Source organism: Pocillopora damicornis, chromosome 9, assembly GCF_964200805.1.
Source record: "Pocillopora damicornis chromosome 9, jaPocDami1.2, whole genome shotgun sequence".
NCBI lineage: Eukaryota > Metazoa > Cnidaria > Anthozoa > Scleractinia > Pocilloporidae > Pocillopora > Pocillopora damicornis.
The window spans coordinates 3411152-3432169 of record NC_142678.1 but is presented as its reverse complement, the minus strand read 5'-3'; the positions used below and the strand labels follow the sequence as shown (position 1 = coordinate 3432169).

The window sequence follows — 21018 nt, the reverse complement described above, 5'->3', positions numbered from 1 at the left end:
TAATTCCTATGTTCTATTGAGCAGTGAATTTGGTGTCACGACAAAGCCTTCAGTTAACATTTTGAGAGGTTCAGTGGTAAAATGCTGTCAATAACTTTCTTATAAATTGTTATGTGATTTGATTTTTCCCAGAATCTCTGATCCTGAGAACTTTATTCCTTCTTCTGTCTCCTTGTTTGACCAATCAGCTAGCTTTTGGAATACCACCATGATATTACCAAAATGTGATTAACAAAGGATTGCAAATGGTGTGTAAGGGAGCTCAGGTAACCACAAGGCTGTCAATTAATAGTATTCTACATGTACAAACTGAGGATACCTGGAGGAATTGACATCTGATACTGTAAAGGTGATAGGTTTCTGTGAATGGTGTTGAAAGAGCCAAGCTGATTAGTAGAGTGGAGATGTCCATCAAAGGGTCTTGGTCCTCTTTCTAGTACATGTCTAAGAGAAGTAATTACGTAATTTTGATGTTTCTTTCAGAAAACGTGCAGGCACACCTGATGATTCAATCTTTGTATTTTGGATCATATGGCATCAGCCTCTCCTTCACCTCTTGCCGGTTCTGTAGAGAAGACAAATGGAGCCAAGCTCAGCCGACTTCTCATCGATGGTGGAACAACAGTTCTTAGGAGCATTTTCAATGGATATCATCCCCCAGCAAGTCTTTCAGCCGCATTGAAATCAAACTCTTTGACTCTTAAAAGTCTGTTGAGAAGAAGGATCCTACACAAACCTCAATGGAATCTATTAATTCCTCCAAGCGGTGCTCCTCCAGACTCCCAAACATTCGATATCACTCTTTTATTCCTTCTCTTAACCAAAATTTGTGGTCTCTCTCCACCCCACTCTGGGTGGCACACTAAACCATCTCCATGTGACAACTCCCTTGAAGCAAATCTTGCTCGCATAAAGTTTTACCGCAATGAATTGTATGGCCATGTTACCACAACTGGTATTGCTGATCCAGCTTTCTCAACTCTGTGGCAGGAGATCAGTGCTGTTCTTGTTGCTCTTGGCTTGGAGCAGGCGGAAATTGATCGATTGAAGGCTGAGCATTGTGGAGAGCAAGTGTTCTTAGATGCGTTGCTTGAGTGGGCTGATTCTGAGAGAGATGTAAAATCACAGCTGAAGGATATTGAGACCAAAGTGCTGCAAACTGTCGATGAAAGTAAAGTAAAGCTGGAAGAAGTTCATCAGTTGCAGAAGAACTTACAAGAATCTGTGCAGAGCCAACAGCAAGACAGTACAGCTATTCAAGATATCTTTGGAAAAGTCTCTGAGAAGCTTCAAACCATTCAAACTTTGAGTAACAAGAAGGAGTGCATCAGAGGTGACGAAGTCCTTACGAAACTAGCAAAGGTTGACAATTTACGTGAACTTAGAGGCCATGCAAGCAGATATGTTGAGGGAACTCGTTTATCGATTCTTAACGAAGTTGAGAGGTAGTTGGACGACAAAAGTTCTCCAAATAGAGTGATTGTTATTAGTGGGAACGCAGGAATGGGAAAGTCTGTAATCTCAGCTGTTTTGTGCCAAAAGATGTTAGAGGCTGGAAGATTGTCAGGGAGCCACTTCTGTCGCCATAACAAGGCACGCCAAAGGAATCCCAAAGTGATGCTGCAGTCGTTAGCCTGTCAGCTTTCAGACTCGCTGCCAGAGTTTAAGAAGGCTATCGTGAAGAAGTTGTCGAGAAATGTGGGCGTTGAAATTGGAGACATGGAAGTGGAAGAACTGTTTGAATTTTTGTTTGGAGAACCTCTTTCAGATTTGGAAGACCCAGGCTCTATCCATCTCATTGTAATAGATGGCTTAGACGAAAGTGAATACCAGGGGCGTAATGAGCTTTTGAATGTGATTGCTGATTACTTCAAGACGCTTCCGTTCTGGATTCGATTTGTGGTAACAACGCGACCTGAAATGAACATCTCAGAGAAGATTCAAGACTTAAATCCCATACAGCTGAACCCAAACGATCAAGAAAACTTGATGGACGTTAGGCTTTGCTTTCAAAAGCAACTGGAATATGTCCTGCAATCTGATTGCCAAGATACCCTCCTGGAGAAGCTTGTTGAAGAGTCAGAAGGAGTCATGTTATATACCTATTACCTGACAGAGTTCATTAAGAGGAATGCTGCGGGTATGAGTGCTGCTGAAGTGATCAACAGCGGCTTGCCATCTGGTATTTCGTCCGTTTATCAAGGCCAGTTCAAACGCCTGAAAAGTGAAATGCAGAAAGAACTGGGTATCACCGAAGAGCAACTCTTTGATTTTTTAAATGCCATGGTGGCAGCAAGAGAACCATTACCCGTCGAGTTTGCTTATAAGTTGTTCCTTTCAAAAGAATGGTCATCGGCTGATGAGCAAAAAGTACGAGACGCAGTTGATTGTATCTCGGCTCTTCTACCCATTAAGGGCGAGTGCATTAACTTCTTTCACAAGTCAGTCAAGGACTGGTTGGTTGAGGAGTCTACTTCGAGGCAAAAGAAGTTTACTGTTAGCGGAAAAGAAAGTCATCGCGTCATTGCAAAGCTTTGCAGAGATGAACTAGATGAATTGAAACTTAAAGGGATCCAGAGTTCAACACTGAAACAGACGTCGAGGTATGCCTTGCAGCATGGTGTTCAGCATATACTTGAGGTAGAAGAGAATGCCCGTCCGTGTAGCCTCGACGACATTGTAAAGAATTATGTTTTGGACCTAGAATTGGTCTATGCAAAGCTAACTGTGAAGAGTACAGCAGCCACTGAAGATATTCTTTTCGTACAAGAGAAGGAAAATACAAATGGTCTGTCAAAGAATTGCAGAGAAGCCCTTGAGACGTTATTGCTGCTCTTGCGGAAGCATTTAAGTACTCTTTCAAAACTTCCTTATGCCATCTTTCAAATCTTGTTGAATGAAGGAGGACGTGAACTGTCTGCGGAGGCATTAAGCCTGCTGAACACCAAGTATGCGGACTTACCATATATGGAATATTTGCGAAAGAAGGAGGAAAGAACAGATGTTCTACTGCGGTTTTTTGCTTCAGATTGGGTGGCCTGCTTTGATGTCTCACCAAATCAGGACTACCTGGTTTGCGAGTGTTTCGATGGCACAATTCATCTGTGGTTGCTCCGTACTGCCCAGCCAATGTGGAAACGCCCTTCGTTGGTATCAGAGAATGATTTATGGGTGTGCCGTGGGTTCAGTGGGTTTTCCTTTCATCCATTTTCCCGGTCAGTAGTTTTCCATCCAACCTTAAACCTGATCCTGCAAAGGACTCTGTGTCAGGGTTATACCTTGGTCGGAGACGTGCAACCTCTTTTCCGTTCGAGCAAGTGCCGGTTCAAAGTTTGTTCAATGTCTGGTGACAAAACCACGCTGCTGACTGACTGTCTGGACGGAAGGAATTGCGTCATCCAGTGGAGTCTAAAAGATGGAAGCGAAATTTATCGTTTTACACACAAATGCGAAATTTTATCTTTTGCTTGGTCTGCTAGTGGAAGACGGATGGTGATCGTCGATTCTGACAAGTGCGTATACCTCATTGACATGAATGATGGATTTGAGACTCTGATATGGGCTTCTGCTTGGTCACAATATGTTAAGTTAACTCCTGACAGCCGTTTTTTTTTCTGTTTGGTTTTGGATGAGGATGAACATGTTTGGTCTCCGAAGCCCAAGCTTTTTTGTTTAGATATTGACAGAAACACTAAGTCAATATGTAGTTTGGATCGCTTTTTTAGGACGAGTCCCTACCAGTACGCCTCGGAATTTGAAACTTGCAATGAGAGTGGTTTCTTGTCAGGAGATCCCTTTTGGAATTCATCTTTAAGAATATTCCCATCTGTAGATTTTGTACTTGTATTGAAAAAGCAGTTGTTACTAAGAGTTTCCCCTCTCAGTAAAGTGATTGAAATGTGTAGCCTTAATGACATAAGGTAGTGGAGAGGTGAGAGTAGCGATGAAGCAGGACAAAGCACAGAACCCGGTGACATCACGACAGAGAGAGCCGAAAATAACGATCTAACGGAACATAACCTACCAGAAATCAACGATATGCCGGAGCAGAAAGCTGAAATCGATGTTCTGTCAGGACAGAGAGCTGAAGTTGTTGATCCATCAGAACAGAGAGCTGAACTTGACGACCTACTCGAACAGATGGCTGAACTGGGTGGCCTAGTTGAACAGACAATGGAACTTAACAACTCTACGGAAAAGAAAGGCGAATTTGATGACTTTGTGGGAGAACGAACGGAATTTAATGACCCATCAGAAAAGAGGCTCAAACTCGATGAACCATCACAACGATTGGAAATTGGTCTATGCAGCTTATCAGAGAATAGAGCTGATCCTTATTTTAAAGGGGGTAAGTTTCTAAAGAAACTGTGGTGCTGCGTCGGTGGAAGTGTATAACAGGGTAATTTAATATATTAAAGTTCACACGGCAACCAGATGGACAATCAGACATGGTTTGGTGCTACTCTGGTTTACAGATTTAATTAATGTAACCGAAGAAATTACAATTCATAGACCCAACGTCTCGACACTCCTGTCTAGTGCCTTCATCAGGGGTGATCTAAACGCTGCAACAAGAGGTCCTTCTATATGATCACTAATTAGCTGCCTTTTTTTCTGACGAGGTGTAAGTAAGCGTCAGTAAGCAAGCCGCCATCGTCACGATTTCGAGGAGCGTGGGCGGAGTTAATATGCCAAGCCTCCAAACAAAGGCGCTGGTGGTAACGCCGATTAGCGGTGATAATTTTAGAATTATCCCACCCAATTGTATGGTTAGTTAGGCATGTGTGCTCCGATAAAGCTGAATTTTCCTTTTTGCAAAAGAAAACCGCTTTTTGATGCTCTTTGAAACGTGTACCAAACTGACGTTTGGTCTGTCCGATGTATACGTTGTCACAGTCATTGCAAGGAATAGAATAAATGGCGTCGGTTCGTTGTTCTTTCGTGACAGGATCCTTAGGTTTGGCAAAAATATGCCCCGAAGTCTGAAAAGGTTTTTGAGCAACTTAAACGTTGTGGCTATTCAAAATTCTCTTGATGGGTTCTGTAACACCCTGAATGTAAGGAATAACAGCAAAACCAGTCGCTAGTTCCCTTTCATCAAGAGAGTTACTAGTTGTAACTGGTTTTTGGCAGTTACGGAGAAAGGTTTTCGTATAGCCATTTGCCTTTAGGACATTAGAAATATATGTGTATACTTGGTTTTTACGCCACATACACAACATACTCAGGCGTGCTAAACCTCCTCCCAAAATCCGGAAATGAAGCGGAGCGCCTCCTATCGCATTTGAATTCAGTAGAATTCAGGAGTGTCGAAACGTTGAGTCTATGAATTGTAACTTCTTCGGTTACATTCATTAAATCTGTAAACCAAAGTAGCATCAAACCATGTCTGAGGGTAATTTAGTGTTATCAAATGAGTTGATAACGGAAAAATGCCACCGTAAAGAGTTTAAAAGCTGACGTTGACGTTCCGAGAGTTAGCTTTTAAAATCTTTACGATGGCCAATTTACGCTATCAACTCAGTTGATAATACCAAATTACCCTGATCCTTATTCTGTTCTCTCTTTCCTAGATGATCAGGAACCTCTACTTGAGGACATAGAGGAAAACGGTTCTGCTGGAGATGATTACTCTGGACTACCAGATAGCGTTTATTTCTCTGTTGATGGTAACTCTCTTTATACCGTGGTGGGTACAAGGATCCAGCGAATAAATCTTGTGACTGGCGATGTTTTAAGTAAAAGGGTTATTCGCAAGGCATGTCTGACTATCGGAAGGCGTTTTCGTCTTGTGCCCGTCAAAAGAGGTGTCCTATTCGAAACAAATGGTAGCTCGCTTGAGTTGTGGAACTCTGAGTTGTCTGCTTGCATGCAAAGGTGGACTGGCTTTTTTGTCAGGGTTGCTGTACCCTTATCAGAGGAACTAGTCGCCTTGGAAACGGTGAATGACGATGATGGCAGACGGGAAGTGATCATTCTAGATACAACGAATGAAAAAATTGTGTCAACGATTGCAAATTTTGGTGGTGCATTTTTTGCATGTAATAATAAATGTGAAGTGCTAACCACTACTGATGGAGAGTCTCTGCAGCTGTGGCGTAAAAACCAAGTGATATGGGAAACTTCTATTCAATTAGATCTATCCGGGTTATACGTAACTGTTATTTTTTCTCCCACTGAAGAATACGTCGTCATTTTTGATGAAATTGGCTCTTACGTCCTCAACGCAGTTTCGGGAAAAGTGATTTGTGAATTGGAGATCATGGCTGCAAATGATATTAAGTTTATCAGTAACGAGGACTGCATCGTCAGCTTGAATTATCCAAGAGGTTTTTGTCTTAGATTATACAACGTTATATCTGGTGATCTCCTTAGTGAAATTGTTGAGGAACGATATGTTCTAAGTTTTGCAGCTTATCCTCGTAAGCGCTTGGTCGCAATTGTCCTTGAAAACTCCGAGAACCATTTTGAAATCATTCAAGTGAAGCTGCCAGGCGATAAAGAGAAGAAGAACATGAAAAGGTCAGTTGAAACAAAGTTTATTTGAAGACAGAAGTAGAATAATGTGGATAATGATATAATGTTATTAGTATTAATAGTAGTAATAACAATTATGATATTAATAATAGTGTGATAATGATAGCGATAATGATGATTGTACATGTAATAATAATGATAACAGTAGTAATAAGAACAGTTATGATGATAATTATAACTATGATGATACTAATGATAAATAATGGTAATAGGACAGAGTGGAGTCCAATTCGTTCTGCAATCATACGAGTGATTAACAAAATCGGACGACCGCATAGTTATAATTAACATCATAACTGTTACCAATTAATCATAACTGTTGCAATTTCCGAAAACAACAAACATATTAAGGACAAATGTCTCCTGTAGAGACGATTTCTAAAGTAAAAAATTCATCGATTTTGGAAATTCAACAATTTTTGTGGGTGAAAATGATTCTAAAATCTGATCCCGTTTAATGACTACCATCATTAACCTCCACTACGGTGAATAATTGTTAACTATTGTCGGCTTGAATTTTTTTGTTTACATGTATGTTTACTCGTTTTCTTACACTTTTTGTTTTCCAAACTTTTCTCAATAAGCCGTTTCTGCGTTTTACTGTTGCACTTGGTGATACCACGTCGATATTTTATCTTTCTTTGCAAGATTTTTGCTTTTACCAACGCGAAGGATTTTTTGATAGACGAATAGTGAGACTGATGCCATATGAGAATACCCAATAAAGAGATGCCCTTGAAAAATGCAGTTTTGGTGTTAATTTACCTGCAATACACAAATGAAAATACTCTATTACTTATTATAAGATGTTGCCTTTGACTTAACTTCTATTGATGAATTTTTTACCTTAGGTTGAACCTACCAAAATAAGACATCTACATAGATTTACAGTTGGGAAAGACATTGTCGATCAGAAAACCTGTATTCCGCTGATTCCTTTGCTTTCGAGTGGTTACGATCTGACCTCTGAACAGAAGAGACCGCTGATCGAGGTTGGAGCGAGTACAAGAATGATTTTAGTGGCAAAGCTGTTTAAGGATTTAATTATTCTTTTCTTTAAAGGGCCATGGTTAAGTTGGAGAGCTGTTCACGCTGCCAAAAGATTTTTGTTTAGACTTATAAACATTTTGAAGTGTTCCTAGTGTAAACTTAAGACGAACATTTAACGCTCTCTTTTATTGCTCTTTTGGTGTTTAATCAGCCAGCTACAAGCTAAGAAAATTGTTCTATGGAAGCGGAGTGCAGTAAGTGTCTCATTAAGTGTTGATTTGCGACTCGTTTAACTCGTGAGATTGATTCCTCTATGAAAACGAAAAAGGTATTGACAAATTGTACAGTTCCTCGTTGAGGCTCAGAAAGGTTCTAAAGTCATTTTCTGCAAAATTACTTTAACAGCGTAAGACTGTTGGAGAAAAAGAGAGAAATATCTTGTGGTACCACCTCTGATTCTCTCGTGTTTTTCTAATGAAAGAGGTAGTTTCAAATGTGTGTAAATGGGTAACCAGCTAACTTTATATCCATTGGATGTGTACATAGCTTATACCGACCTGGTTGAAGATGGAACCAGAATGACCGCGAAGGAATCGTTTCTTTAACATTACTTTTTAGAAAAAAATGGATATTCAATGCGCTGATTTTCGGATACAAATTAGTTTGTGTATGTTTTTGAAGTTTGAAGACATTACCGGTACTTTATTATTGAAAATACTTTCTTTTGTCGGGAAGGTGGGGCTGTAGTCACTCAAAGTGAAGTAGTTTTACAATAAAATTAAAACCGAGAAGGATTCAATGTCCATTTGATGTGAAATTCTGTGGGAATAGCCCTAACCTCCAGTAGGTGGCTGTTAGTAGTCATTTGGTAAGGTGCGAGTCAGAGCATTGTTGAATAGTCAACCGCACCAGGGTGATGAGAGGCTGAAACGTGCTGACCCTTTTCTACTTCACCCAAATGGGTACGCTGGGCCCAAACACCTTGACTGCTTAAGCACATTAGTTCGACAGAATTATTCACTGAGCTTGCTTCTTTCCTGAAAAACATTTTTTATTTATTTATAAATGAAATTTCTCTTCTATAGCCTGTTATGACGTAAATTTGATACCTTTTGGTTCAGGAAATCTCCCTTACAAATAAAATTGCTCTTCTATAGCCTGTTATGGCGTAAATTTGATACTTTCTGGTTCAGGAAATCTCCCTGTCTAATTTCCTTACAATTGTAGATGAAAAAAATTGAAAAGCAAACGAACATACGCAAAGCATATTTAGTGAAGTTTAATAGTCAAATCGCTTTTATCTCAGGAAGCCTGATAAATTAAGAGTAGAAAAATCTTCACCCATTCCTAATTTGAATAACCTCGTGAAATGCTGCGCCTTCGTGATGGAGAAGAAACAGGACACTTCACAATAGAACATCGCAATAACAACCTATTGCTTTTACTGGTTTCCTTGTTCTTTTGGGTTTTTTTTCTTTTTGTTATTTATTGTTTTACGTCATCAGTGTCTTCTACAATAAGAAAGAACCTGATATCTAAGGGCGTCACCACACAATCCATGGCTTGGGGCACTGACAGGAGGACACCCTAACGTCAGAATCTATATTCTCCATAATGTTCACTATTTATTTCCAGAGGTACTGATAAGGAGAATTTGTTTAACAATCAAGAGCTTCCTTAGTGATCATTTCCTTTATTCTATGTTAAGGGGTGAATTTTTAATTCTTTAATCCTCAAGAGTTACCATCTTCTAATTTTTCCTTACAATATCACCCCTGAATCAAACGTAAAGGTTTCGAGAATTAAGGAAATGATCACCAACTAATAAAGCTCTTGATTTTAAAACAAATACTCCATGTCAGCGCTTCAGGAAATGTATAGAGAACAGTATGGACAATATGCATACTGATGTTTGGGTGTAAAGGATTGAGGAGAAATTACATTCCAATCGTTCTCAGGGGCTAAGGGTATTTAACTCTGTGATTAAAGCTGCTTGCCCAAAACATGTCAGTTTGGTTTTCAACGTTTATAAAATGCATTACATAGGTTCGCATATCCCCTGTTATAGACCAACATATTTAGCTTTCCAAACGACCTAATTCAAAGCTACATGGGAGCCTCGCTAGTCCAAGATTTTCCCTCTATTTCCATCTCTAATACTGAGGAGGAATATTAACAGATACGTAAAAAGGAGGGCGTGGCTTCTAAAGTATCGCCAGGTTTTACTAAAGCTAAAATTTTTTAAGGCTGTGCTGTTGCTACTGCATGTGAAATGAGCTTAAAATGTTTGCAAGAAAGTGCCTACATAGACGTACTAGCAAGCTGGAATGGCCGTGAGAAGAAAATACACGAAATCAAAGTGCTCTGTGAGCAAACTCGGGAATTGACAGATGACTTACATGATTTTGGATTATGTTTAATGTTATCTGGTTTAGGGAATTTTGTGGCTGATTGTCATGTTTAGAGTACGAGCAGTAGTTCAGTGTTTGCTAATGTAGCAAAGAAACAAAGTAACGTTGGGATAAGAAGGCATTACAATTGAAATGATCCATGCTATGACATTTGACAAGGGTGAATGATGTCATGTGTTTTAAATATATATCATTTTTGTTTCTGGTTCAAAAGAAAAGATTGGAAGTAAATGTGGGTGAAAAGTGAAATTTACTGTCTATCATTGTTAATATTGGAAAATCAAGGCAATACTGTCTTAATGAAAAAATTAATGATTCCCTCTTTATCAAATGAGACATAAGGGAACGAGTTTTGAGTGATATAACTAAGCCCAGACTGCCACCGTCATTTTGGATTTCCGCCTGGGTAGGTTTTGGTCACGTGCTAGGCAACGTATAATCAAGAAGAAGATAGAATTTAATTTCAGGCCTATTTATCAATTTTGTGGTGTATAACTTTCGCATTTTAGTACGTAATATTTGTTTTGAATCTTCAAATTGTCTTGAAACTTAAAAGAAAATCGTTCTTTAAAAATTCACTGAAAATAGGTAGCCAAAATTGTTTGTTTAGGTGTTATTTCGTGTTAACCTGTAATTTCGTCAGTCGCCGGCACCTTTTGTTGCTTCACACAGAAAAACCACACGATACGAAATGTAATGATCGATTTTGTCCCCAATCTCACGCCATAACAGAAAAAGCCTTTGAACACTTGTAAACTCCGCATCGGAGTAAGTGATATTTTTAATGAATCTTCGGATTGTTTTCAAGTTCAAAGATTGTAAATTACAATTTTATGAAAAACGAAGGTTGTTCTCTTATTTCAGTGTGAATCCTCTAGCCTCTCACGCCTGCCTGACGCTGGCGCCGCGTGTTGAAACTTAAACGAAAAAAAAATAAACTCTTTTAAGATTATCATTGGCTTCTTTTTCACCCCACCACTATTATTTCAGGGACCGCGCAGCAAGTTTTCGAGTGGGGGGGGCTAAAGAAGAATGCGTGAAGGAAATTTTTTTGTTAAATTAGTTTTTGTTTAATTTATTTTTATTCTTGCAAAAAAGTGGGGGGGGGAGGGGCTAAAGCCCCCACAGCCCCTCCCTCTGCGCGGTCCCTGCATTTAGCAACAAAGGTCGCCATTTCGTTTGTTTATTACTCGCCAAATACTATCAAATGCACTCAAAAGCCTAAAATTGAAAAAAAGTTTACAGGAATCGACCAATCGAGCGAGCGAGCGAGTGCCATTTTCCACATCACATCTACAACTCGCTCTTGCGCATGCAAGCACTCACGAATTAAAAATGATTGTTCACTCGAGATCTCAACGTTGCAATACCCGGTATCTCGCTGAGCCCAAGGCTGATAAATTGTTGCTTATTTCACGTTTCGGTTAGCCCAGCTCAAGTAATCACCTTGTGATTCCACAATCCCCTAGGGAAAGTTGCTTAAACTAGTTGGTGTTGGCAGGAGGCTCCTGGTTTTGATATTTTCCCAGTCTCCTTTGGTATCGTCACGCATTGTTTCGTGACGATACCAAACAAGTCCGTTCCAGACTCCCACGGGCACACGCCGTGCGGTTCAATGATGTTTCTGATATTGCTTATCTGCAAGATGAGTTTATCTTTATAACTTCCTGTGGGTTACCGTTGTTTTCGGCTGAAGAGCGAAGGATCCGTTGTCGTCAATGAGGTTAGTTTACAAAGAATTACGTGTACTCTGTCCACTTGCATGAATGTAACCGTATTTTCAAGCGTTTATTTGCACATACCGTATAAACCGCTTTCGGCGTTGATGACTCCGGTAGCGTAGCTTGGGTCATGCACGGGTACATCTGTTCAATACTTTTTTTCCGCGACAATGTTTTTGTTTGATAGAGCGATTGCGTTAGGGGACCATGGAAATTTTTAGTATTTGCCTGAAAAGGATTGTCTGAACTCGCTGCAGTCGTGTGTTTACGTGCGTCCTCTGTACGGGGTTATTCATTTTAGTTAAAGTAGGAAAAAGCAGAAGAACTAGCATCTGTCATAGTTTCTTTGAAGTGCTTCCAAAACCACACTGGAGACAAGAATTGCACGATTGGAGCAGGATCAGTAATTTTTTAAATTCAAACTGCGCATAAGTTGTGTTTACCAAACGCAACAACATGAACAATTTTAATTTACTCCCAAGCGAATCCTTACTAGTAAATATATTCATGCAATGACAACATGAGACAGATGTGCTTGAATATTATTTCCAGCTACATACACCTGTCAGCTTTTTCGTCCTCTCTCATTCGTGGCAGCTCAATTTCTCAAACTGATATTTCAGTATTCTATTGATTATATTGAATAAAACAGTTGCCACAATCCCTTATCTCAATTAAGTGCTGGTTGGGAGAAAATGTATTTTATTATTGGCCAGAGTGGTAGGGCTACAAAGAGCAATATTAGAGTTAAGTATCTACCACACAAGTGAAAAGTGCTTTTTGCATTCACTGATTGGCTTTAGTTCAGAAGTGAGTAGCAAGTACCATTCACCTTTGAGAGTGTCATTTCCGACTATTTTTGGGTATGACTGCTATGACTGCTTAATTTTGGTTGACCTCTTAAGACAGGTTCCACAGAGTACCTGTAATATTAAAAAAAGAATAATAAAACCTCACTTCATATGCCATAATCCACCACTTAATGATCCAAAACTCCCTCAAAAATTGCAAGGGCAACTGAATTTCTTAACAGTAATGCCAAACTAAGAAAATCTTAACCCTTTCACTCCCATGGTCTCATCAGTAATCCTCTTTACTGTCTGCTATATATTAATTTTGATGTTAATGTCATGATCACTCCTAGGAGTTAAAGGTTAACTGTGGTTTTAGGGCCAGAAATTTAACCAGAACCAACCATAAAAAACATAAACAATAAACCTCAAAGTGTATCATAAGAAATCTTTAATATTCTGATCCTCAATAAAAATGAGAAACCATGAAGTTTTGAATCCTCTTCTATTAACTACTTTCATTCAAATTTTTCATTCAAACCCTCTTAGAGTTATTCATTCCTTCTATTTTCTCACAACTTAAATTCATAGCCATCCTTAATAATAGCTTCATGATGCATGTTTTCACTGCAGGATTTATGATAAATTTTTATCAATTAAAATTTGTTTCAATTTATTCAATCTCTCTCTTTCAATTTTAGGGAAAAAGTGTTATGATTGTTTCATTTATGTGAATATTAATTAACCTCTATTAAATATGAATCAAAACATAGATAACTGAGAGGCCTGGACTGGGTACAGGCAGGATATATATATTTAGTATTTTTCCCTTTTTTTAAAGATTGAGCAATTTGTTCAGCATACAAGTCTTCAATTTAAGATTTAAATAGAGCCTATCCACCATGCTAATGCATTTTGATTGCAAAACTACTCTAGTATATTAGTGCTTAGATATCTGTGCATGTGCTATCAGTAATCAAGCAGGCAAGCCAGCAAAAAGTTTATTTCTAGCCTCTAAGAAAGTTTTAGTTTCTGTCCTGCCCACACCATTGAAAGTTTTGATTGTCTCTTAATCTCATTTATGTTTGTAATTTACTCCTGATTGCTGGACTGTTGGTCTAGCCAGTGTATTTATCAAATATCTTTTATGTAATAGTCTACTGTGTTATTTCTGTCAATAGGATATACTGGTATATACATGTAATAAACTGTCTGGTTCCAAAACAAGCCTCTGTCTGTTGTGGTGTTTAGTGTTTCTGGAGCACAGAATAAGCAGGCAGTAAAATATAAATAGGCTTGTGCTTGGATGCAGTCTTGAGAATACAAAGAATAACAATTTTGAGTGGTGACTGTAAACTAGCCATGAACTTGTTTGAGCCATTACACTATTTGTAGCATATGGTGTCGTTCCATGTCCAAAATATGAGTTTGACATGAAGAAATCTCAACAGAGATTTATTTACGGACAATATATGGAAACTCGGCTGTGTAGCCAACATGTGTTACATGAATACAAGACTGACAAGTGTGACAGCATGACAGTGGTTTCCAATAAAATGTTTAAATTTATTATCCCAATGATAAATATTTATCATGCATTTTACCATAGATGTAATTTCAATTATCTTCTGGGCATAACCTTCAAATGTCATATTCTCTGTTCTTTTAGTGTTCTTAGCTGACCCAACTGGCTGCAGCAGCTATGCCCCCATGGTCCATTACTAGGATGTGACTGACTAAATGCTACAGATTTTGTGAATTTTTCAGCCCTAGTTTTACTCTGTTAATTTTGGGAAAATAAGAACGTGTACTGAAAGTGAAATGTGATCATCGCAGTAAATTAAGAACGTGTACTAAACATAAGAAACTGGACCTTGAGCCTTGAGAAATTTTGAGAAGGTTTTGCAGTGATTAATTGTTTCTTAGGTAATTTTATTTTCCCAAAAGTACTCTTTTCTCATGAGCAAGGCTTATTTCTCAGAATCTGCCTTTAATTTCTTTTTTTCATGTTTTGTTATGGGAAGGTCTTTTCTTATAACTGGTTAGATGACTCATTCATGCTATCATATTAAAAAATAAGATCTATGATTGTCTTAAAGCCCACAACTTGCCAAGAAGCAGCAATTCATAATTGATCTACTGTAGGTGTTTTGGATTATCCTGACCTTGGTGAGGGCCTTGTATTTATTTTTCAGCCTACACATTAAAAGGAGGTCAAGTGTGGACCTTTGATATAAAAGTGGGTTTTTGTAATTGTGCAAACAAAACTCATTTTCACAAAGTTTTTTGCAGTTGGTCTCGTTTTGAAAGTGAGGCCTTGTACAACTCTTTTTTCGTCATGTGACCACCTTGTGTAGAGTCACATGCACTGTGTACATATTTGTGATCAAGGAGATCACGAGGGCAATAAACTATTTTCACAATGCTATGGTAGACTGGCTTCAGCCAGGTTTTTAAGCCTGAATTTGGAAGAAATCTAATACACGTCTTTGAAATTAAGGACAAGGTTGTGAAAAAATGACTTTTGTTTTTTCCAGATGAACTCAGAGTAAGCCGTCATGACTGAGACTTGATGGACACTTCATGACTCAATCTTTGTTTTCCGCATAAGATGGCATCAGCTACTCCTTCACCTCTAACCAGTTCGGTAGAGAAGACAAATGGAGCCAAGCTCAGCAGACTTCTCATCGATGGTGGAACAACAGTCCTGAGATGTATTTTCGATAGCTGTCATCCTCCAGCAAGTCTTTCGGCTTCCTTTACTGCAAACTATTCAACTCTGAATACTCTCTTAAGGAAACGAATTTTACACAGATCACAGTGGGATTTATTGTTTCCTCCAAGCGGTGCTCCTCCAGACTCCCAAACATTTGATATCACTCTTTTATTCCTTCTCTTAACCAACATTTGTGGTCTCTCCCCACCCCTCTCTGGGTGGCACACTAAACCAATTCCAAGTGAAAACTCCCTTGAAGCAAATCTTGCTCGCATAAAGTTTTACCGCAATAAATTGTATGGCCATGTTAACACAACTGGTATTGCTGATCCAACTTTCTCAACTCTATGGCAGGAGATCAGTGCTGTTCTTGTTGCTCTTGGGTTACAGCAGGCAGAAATCGATAGATTGAAGGCTGAGCGTTGTGGAGAGCAAGAGTTCTTAGATGCGTTGCTTGAGTGGGCTGATTCTGAGGAAGATATAAAATCACAGCTAAAAGAAATCCGTCGTGTCCAGACCAAGGTATACAAAATAGTCAGTGACGTACATAAGACCCAGCTACAAGATCACGAAGCTGTACAGAAAAATAATTCCAGGTTGGAAGACATACGCCAGACCCAGCTGGAAGATCACCGAACTCTTCAAGATAGCAAAGCAAAGCTCGACGAAGCTCGTCGAACTCAACTTGAAGACAGCAATACAATTCAAGATACACAATTAAAGATGGACGAGGTATACGAAAGGTTGAAGACTTTGAAAAAAGAATTCCAGCAGAATATTGATGACTTGAAAGGCGAAAGAAAGAAGCAATGTGATGATGAAATTCTAAGGAGACTCGCAAAGGTCGACACTTTGCATGATGTAAGGCACCATGCAAACAGATATTTGAACGGGACTCGTTTGTCGATCTTTGCCGAAGTTGAGAGCTGGTTAGGTGATAAGGAATGTTCAAATCGTGTGATGGTAATCAGTGGAAATGCCGGAATGGGAAAGTCTGTAATATCCGCTGTCTTGTGCGAAAAGATGCTAAAAGCTGGAAGACTGTTAGGAAGCCATTTTTGTAAGCATAACATGGAGCGCCGAAGGAATCCGAAGGTGATGTTACAGTCCTTAGCCTGTCAGCTGTCTGATTCTCTGCCAGAATACAAGGCTGCTCTCGTCGACAAGCTGTCAAGAAATGTGGGTAATGAGATCAACAGTATGGAAGTGAGAGATTTGTTCGAATTGCTGTTTGAGGAACCTCTTTGCGGCTTGAACGACCCTGGTTTAACCTATCTCATCGTAATGGATGGATTGGATGAAAGTGAATGCCAAGGACGTAATGACCTTTTAGACGTGATTGCCAATTACTTTAAGAAGCTCCCACTTTGGATCAGATTTCTGATAACAACCCGACCTGAATTAAACATCGCAGACAGGCTGAAGTGTTTGCAGCCCTTGCACTTAGAGCCAAGTAACGAAGAAAACTTGAGTGATATCCAGCTTTGCTTCGAAAAAAAGCTAACTCACTTTTCGCAATATGGAAATCAGGAAATCTTGCTTAAAGAACTAGTTGTAAAGTCGGAGGGGATCATGCTTTATGCTCACTACCTGGTTGATTTTCTAAATAACAATGTCCCAATGACACATGAAGTGATGCAAAGCACCATACCAGCAGGTATTTCGTCTGTTTACCAGTGCTATTTTGAGCGTTTGGAGAAAGATTTACGTGAACAGTTGAATATCACAGAAGACCAATTCCTGAATTTCCTGTGCGCTGTCGCAGCTGCGTGCGAACCTTTGCCCCTAGGCTTTGTATCAAAATTATTGCTGTCAGCGGGAAATTCATCGTCAGCTAATCAACGGAAACTAAGAAAAGCTATTACATGTATCTCGAACCTTCTTCCCATTGAAAATGAGTGCATCCATTTTTTTCACAAGTCCATCAAAGATTGGTTGATTGACAGCTCATGCTATGGGCATCACAATTTTACTGTGGTCAAAACAGAATGTCACAACATTCTTGCCCAACTTTGCATTGATGAACTTGATGAGCTGAAACGAAAAGGTGTCCGCGGTGCACATTTCAGTGACACAGCAAAGTATGCGTTGCAACATGGCGTTACACACATGTTTGAATTGAGTGAGGATGCAAGAGAATGTATCCTCGAAGAATTTGTAACAAAGTATGTGTTGGACTTGGAACTAGTGTACGCAAAGCTGTGTGTTAACTCCTCTGAGGCCTCGGAAGATATTGTTCGCGTTCAGGAGCGACACCGTTTCATGAACAGAGATTCGTTTGACAAGTGCCATAGAATGAAAGAACTTAAAAGTTTGTTATTACAATTACGGAAACATAACAGTTTGTTAACAGAATTTCCTCAGGCCCTGTTTCAAACCCTGTTGAATGACGGAGGACTTACATTATCGTGTGAAGCATTAAACCTTTTGGAGACTAAATTTCCGGAATTCTCATACATGGAATATTTGCATAAGAACGATCAAGAAGAGCTCGTTCAAGCCAGATTTCAATGTTCAACCGAGGTAGCTTGTTTAGACGTTTCACCTCAGCTAGATTTAATTGTTTGTCAGTGTAAAGATGACACGATTCACCTTTGGTCACTAGAAACTGGTAAGCTCTTGTGGACTCGTTCTCAGCCTGTTCAAGAACCTTTAGACTATGCGTATCTTTCAAACGCCTTTAGATCGATTTCACCTGAAGCATCTGGTTGCTTATCATTCTACCGTTCAGTGTTGTTTCATCCTAATGAGCAACTTGTATTAGCAGGAATTCTTAGTTATGCCTATTCTTTCGACGGAATCCTCAAACCACTTTTTCCCTCAAGTAAGTGTTCCTTCTCAGTTTGTTCCGTGTCTTCAGGGAGAACGGCAATATTAACTGATTGTCCTGGCAACCCTAAATGTGTAATTATGTGGAGTCTCATTGATGGATCAGAAACCAGTCGTTTCACTGGCACTGATGATGTCTTATCTTTTGCTTGGTCTCGAGATGGGAATCTGTTGGCAATTTCTGATTCTATGGGATGTATAAGTTTGGTTGATACTTTGAATGGGTTTAATCTTCTGGTAAAGACACATACCTCGCACAAGAGGGGAATGATAAAGTTCTCCCGAGACTGTCGTTACCTTTTCGGAGCACACTTTTCCGTTCAACCGTATCTGAAACACCATCTTTTGTGTTTAGAGGTGAAAGTAAACGACACTGGTACTATGTCGTTAGATATTGTACCCGACAAAGTTTCCTATGACCCCTGGGAATACGAATTGTGTGCCGAGTCTGGTTTCGCGCTTGGGGATTCTATGTGGTATCCGTTTGAGAAATGCCCAGCCGATTGGTTCACGGAGTTTGCGTTGGTGCTCAATGAACAGTGCCTGTTAAGGGGTTCACCTGTAAGTGATGTCATTGAAATGTTGAGCATCGAGGAACGAACTAAATACAGATATGCAGTTTCTCAGACTGCCATGGAGAAAGTGGTATTTTCAGTTGATGGAAACACTCTTTATACAGTCACCCATCCTACTGGAAAAACACGAACCCTTCTGGCGTGGGACGTTTTGAATTTAACGTTAAAAGCCGAGAAAAGCGTTCATGCTGGTTTTGGGGACAACTGTACTCTAGTTGTTGTAAGGAAAGGTGTTTTACTCACAGCCTCGGATGGCGTTCTTGAACTGTGGAATGCCGAGTTGTCTGAGTGTGTCCAAAGATGGACTAATGTAGGGTTTATTAGGCGAGCATTCCATGTGACAGAAGAACGAGTTGCCTTGGAAAAGCTCAGCGGAAAGATAGAGAGCATTTTGGATACAACAGAGGAGGATATTGCGCCAATGACCTGTGGTGGAAAAGGTAAATTTGTTGCTTGCAATAGTAAAGGTCAGGTGGTAAGACTCGCCGATAAAAACTCACTGCAGTTACTTTGTGGCGAATGTGTACTCTGGCAAACGTCATATCCTTGTGCCTTGTTCTTCTTCCATTACCATGGCACTTTTTCCCCATCCGAACGGTTGTTTGTGATTTTGGGCAGAGCCATACGTGGTTATAAATTTGATGGAGCCGTTTTTGTCTTTGATGCAGTTTCTGGAAAAGCAGTCCGCATGTTACCTGCGTATGACAACAGAAGTTATCCTCGAGTTGAATGCGCATTTCTCAGTGATGAGGAGTATCTCATATCAACCAACTATACTCTTCGAATATTTAATCTCCAGTCTGGTCAACTGCTGAGTGTGATTGCAATGGAAAGTATTGTATGGAGTGTAACAACTTCTCCTCCCAGACGTCTCGTCGCTGTTGGTATGGAAGGTTCCAGCCGAGGATTCAAAATTATGCGGGTGAAACCAGGAGAGGGACTAAGAAAGCAATTTAAATGAAAGGTGAGTTTCAATAAAGATCAAGTATGTGATTTTTAGGATGGAAAACGATTGTTACTCCTCAGGGTTCCGACTGGAAAAGTACATATGTATATTTTCACGTGAGTTCACGGACAATAGCTTTTTTGGAGGCGTTTTACGGCCTACGGTTAATCCCAGTGAGACCTCTTGGTGAGGAAATTATGTTGCAGGCGCATTCTAAACTTGCTGAGCAAAATATTCACTACTACAATTTTTTCAATACCTTTTTCATCAGGATTGCGCCTGATAAAGGATGTGTTGTAACACTTTATTGTCTCTTCTTTATGTTGTTTTAAAAAGTTGCAGAGACGGATTTGCAAGGTAGTCAAACAACGTACTCTCTTAGCAAGCAACAGAAAGTGGCCTGTGTACTCTTTACAAGATTTCTGATATTTTTGTGACGTTTTTCTTCCGTTTCGCTGACTTTTGACACCATTTTTTTTGTCGCTAGCATAAACCTTCAGGAAGGATTCAGTCACCGGAAAACCCAGAAGATCGCATTTCTTTCAGATACTCCGATGCCCTCTGTTAGTCACCAACTTCGTTCCGGGATAGGCCTAAGACTCACACATGGACAACGAATGTTTTGATTTTTTAGATGAACTGAATAAGAATAGATTGGCAGAGAAATGAGATTAAAATGAAGAATTTTACTTTTGCCGCCAGGTCTGTTTATATTTCAAAATAATGTAGGACAACTGACGAAATTCACATTAGCTTTGACGAGGGGAACGTCACGTGATATAAGGTTATATAAACAGAACCATGGCACAAGGTGTGCTCAAGGGATGTTGGTATTGTTTGTTGGTCTTTTATTCCAAACGGTAACGAAATGATCAAATTACTCTTAATCTGTCATTAGTTATCTCTATCTGATATATTCACAGCTATAGTCTTAAAAAGTGTTCTCCGCCGAGTTTCAGAGGGTTTCTTGGCGAACGAATTCGATACCAGGTTATCTCTTCTTCACGCCCCTTGGAGAGAGGTGAAAGGAGATACACTGGGAACAGGGGTAACGCCATAACTCCCAACCAAGACTGAAATTCTCCTTATAATATTAATACAATATGAAGCAGAAAAGTGACGAGAATAAAGAAAAATGTCAACTAGGGGATTTTATTTGATCCAGTACCAAATTCTCTAGACTATCATCACGAGAACTATATGGCAGACAGTAAGGAGAATTATCAATGAAATCTTGGGAGTTAAGGGGTTAAGCAAAAGCACTGAGGTTCTAATCTGTCCTTACCTCCTCCCCGCTCCCCCCTCCCATTCCTTTCCCCACCCCCACCCCCCCCCCCCCTTACGGCTAATTCAAAACAACCGCCGGCACTCCCATTTGAGAAGCTTCATTGGAACTCTAGCCGAACGCCTGTGTCTAAGCCGTAGACAACGACTATTAAGAGGTGAATGTAGTTCGAGTGCACTTTCGCTTAAACCAAACGAGTACAGCATCCAAAGCTGAC

At 39.7% G+C, this 21018-nt stretch overlaps 2 protein-coding genes and 1 pseudogene across 3 annotated transcripts in view; all 3 read left to right on the top strand.

Moving 5' to 3' along the window:
• LOC113684249 (general transcription and DNA repair factor IIH helicase/translocase subunit XPB) overlaps nt 1-21018 on the top strand; it is a 167137-nt gene that overhangs the window by 13874 nt on the left and 132245 nt on the right. The gene's annotated exons all lie outside the window — the stretch shown is intronic.
• Nucleotides 133-4064, top strand: LOC149039644 (uncharacterized; annotated as a pseudogene). The gene is made up of 2 exons (XR_016180042.1): nt 133-266; nt 484-4064. The product of XR_016180042.1 is annotated as an uncharacterized LOC149039644 (transcript).
• LOC113684261 (uncharacterized) lies at nt 11541-20210 on the top strand. Its single transcript, XM_027201604.2, has 3 exons — nt 11541-11661; nt 14988-19534; nt 20004-20210. Exon 2 carries the CDS (start codon nt 15062-15064, stop codon nt 19529-19531), a length of 4470 nt encoding a protein of 1489 aa, XP_027057405.2. The 5' UTR covers nt 11541-11661; nt 14988-15061; the 3' UTR covers nt 19532-19534; nt 20004-20210.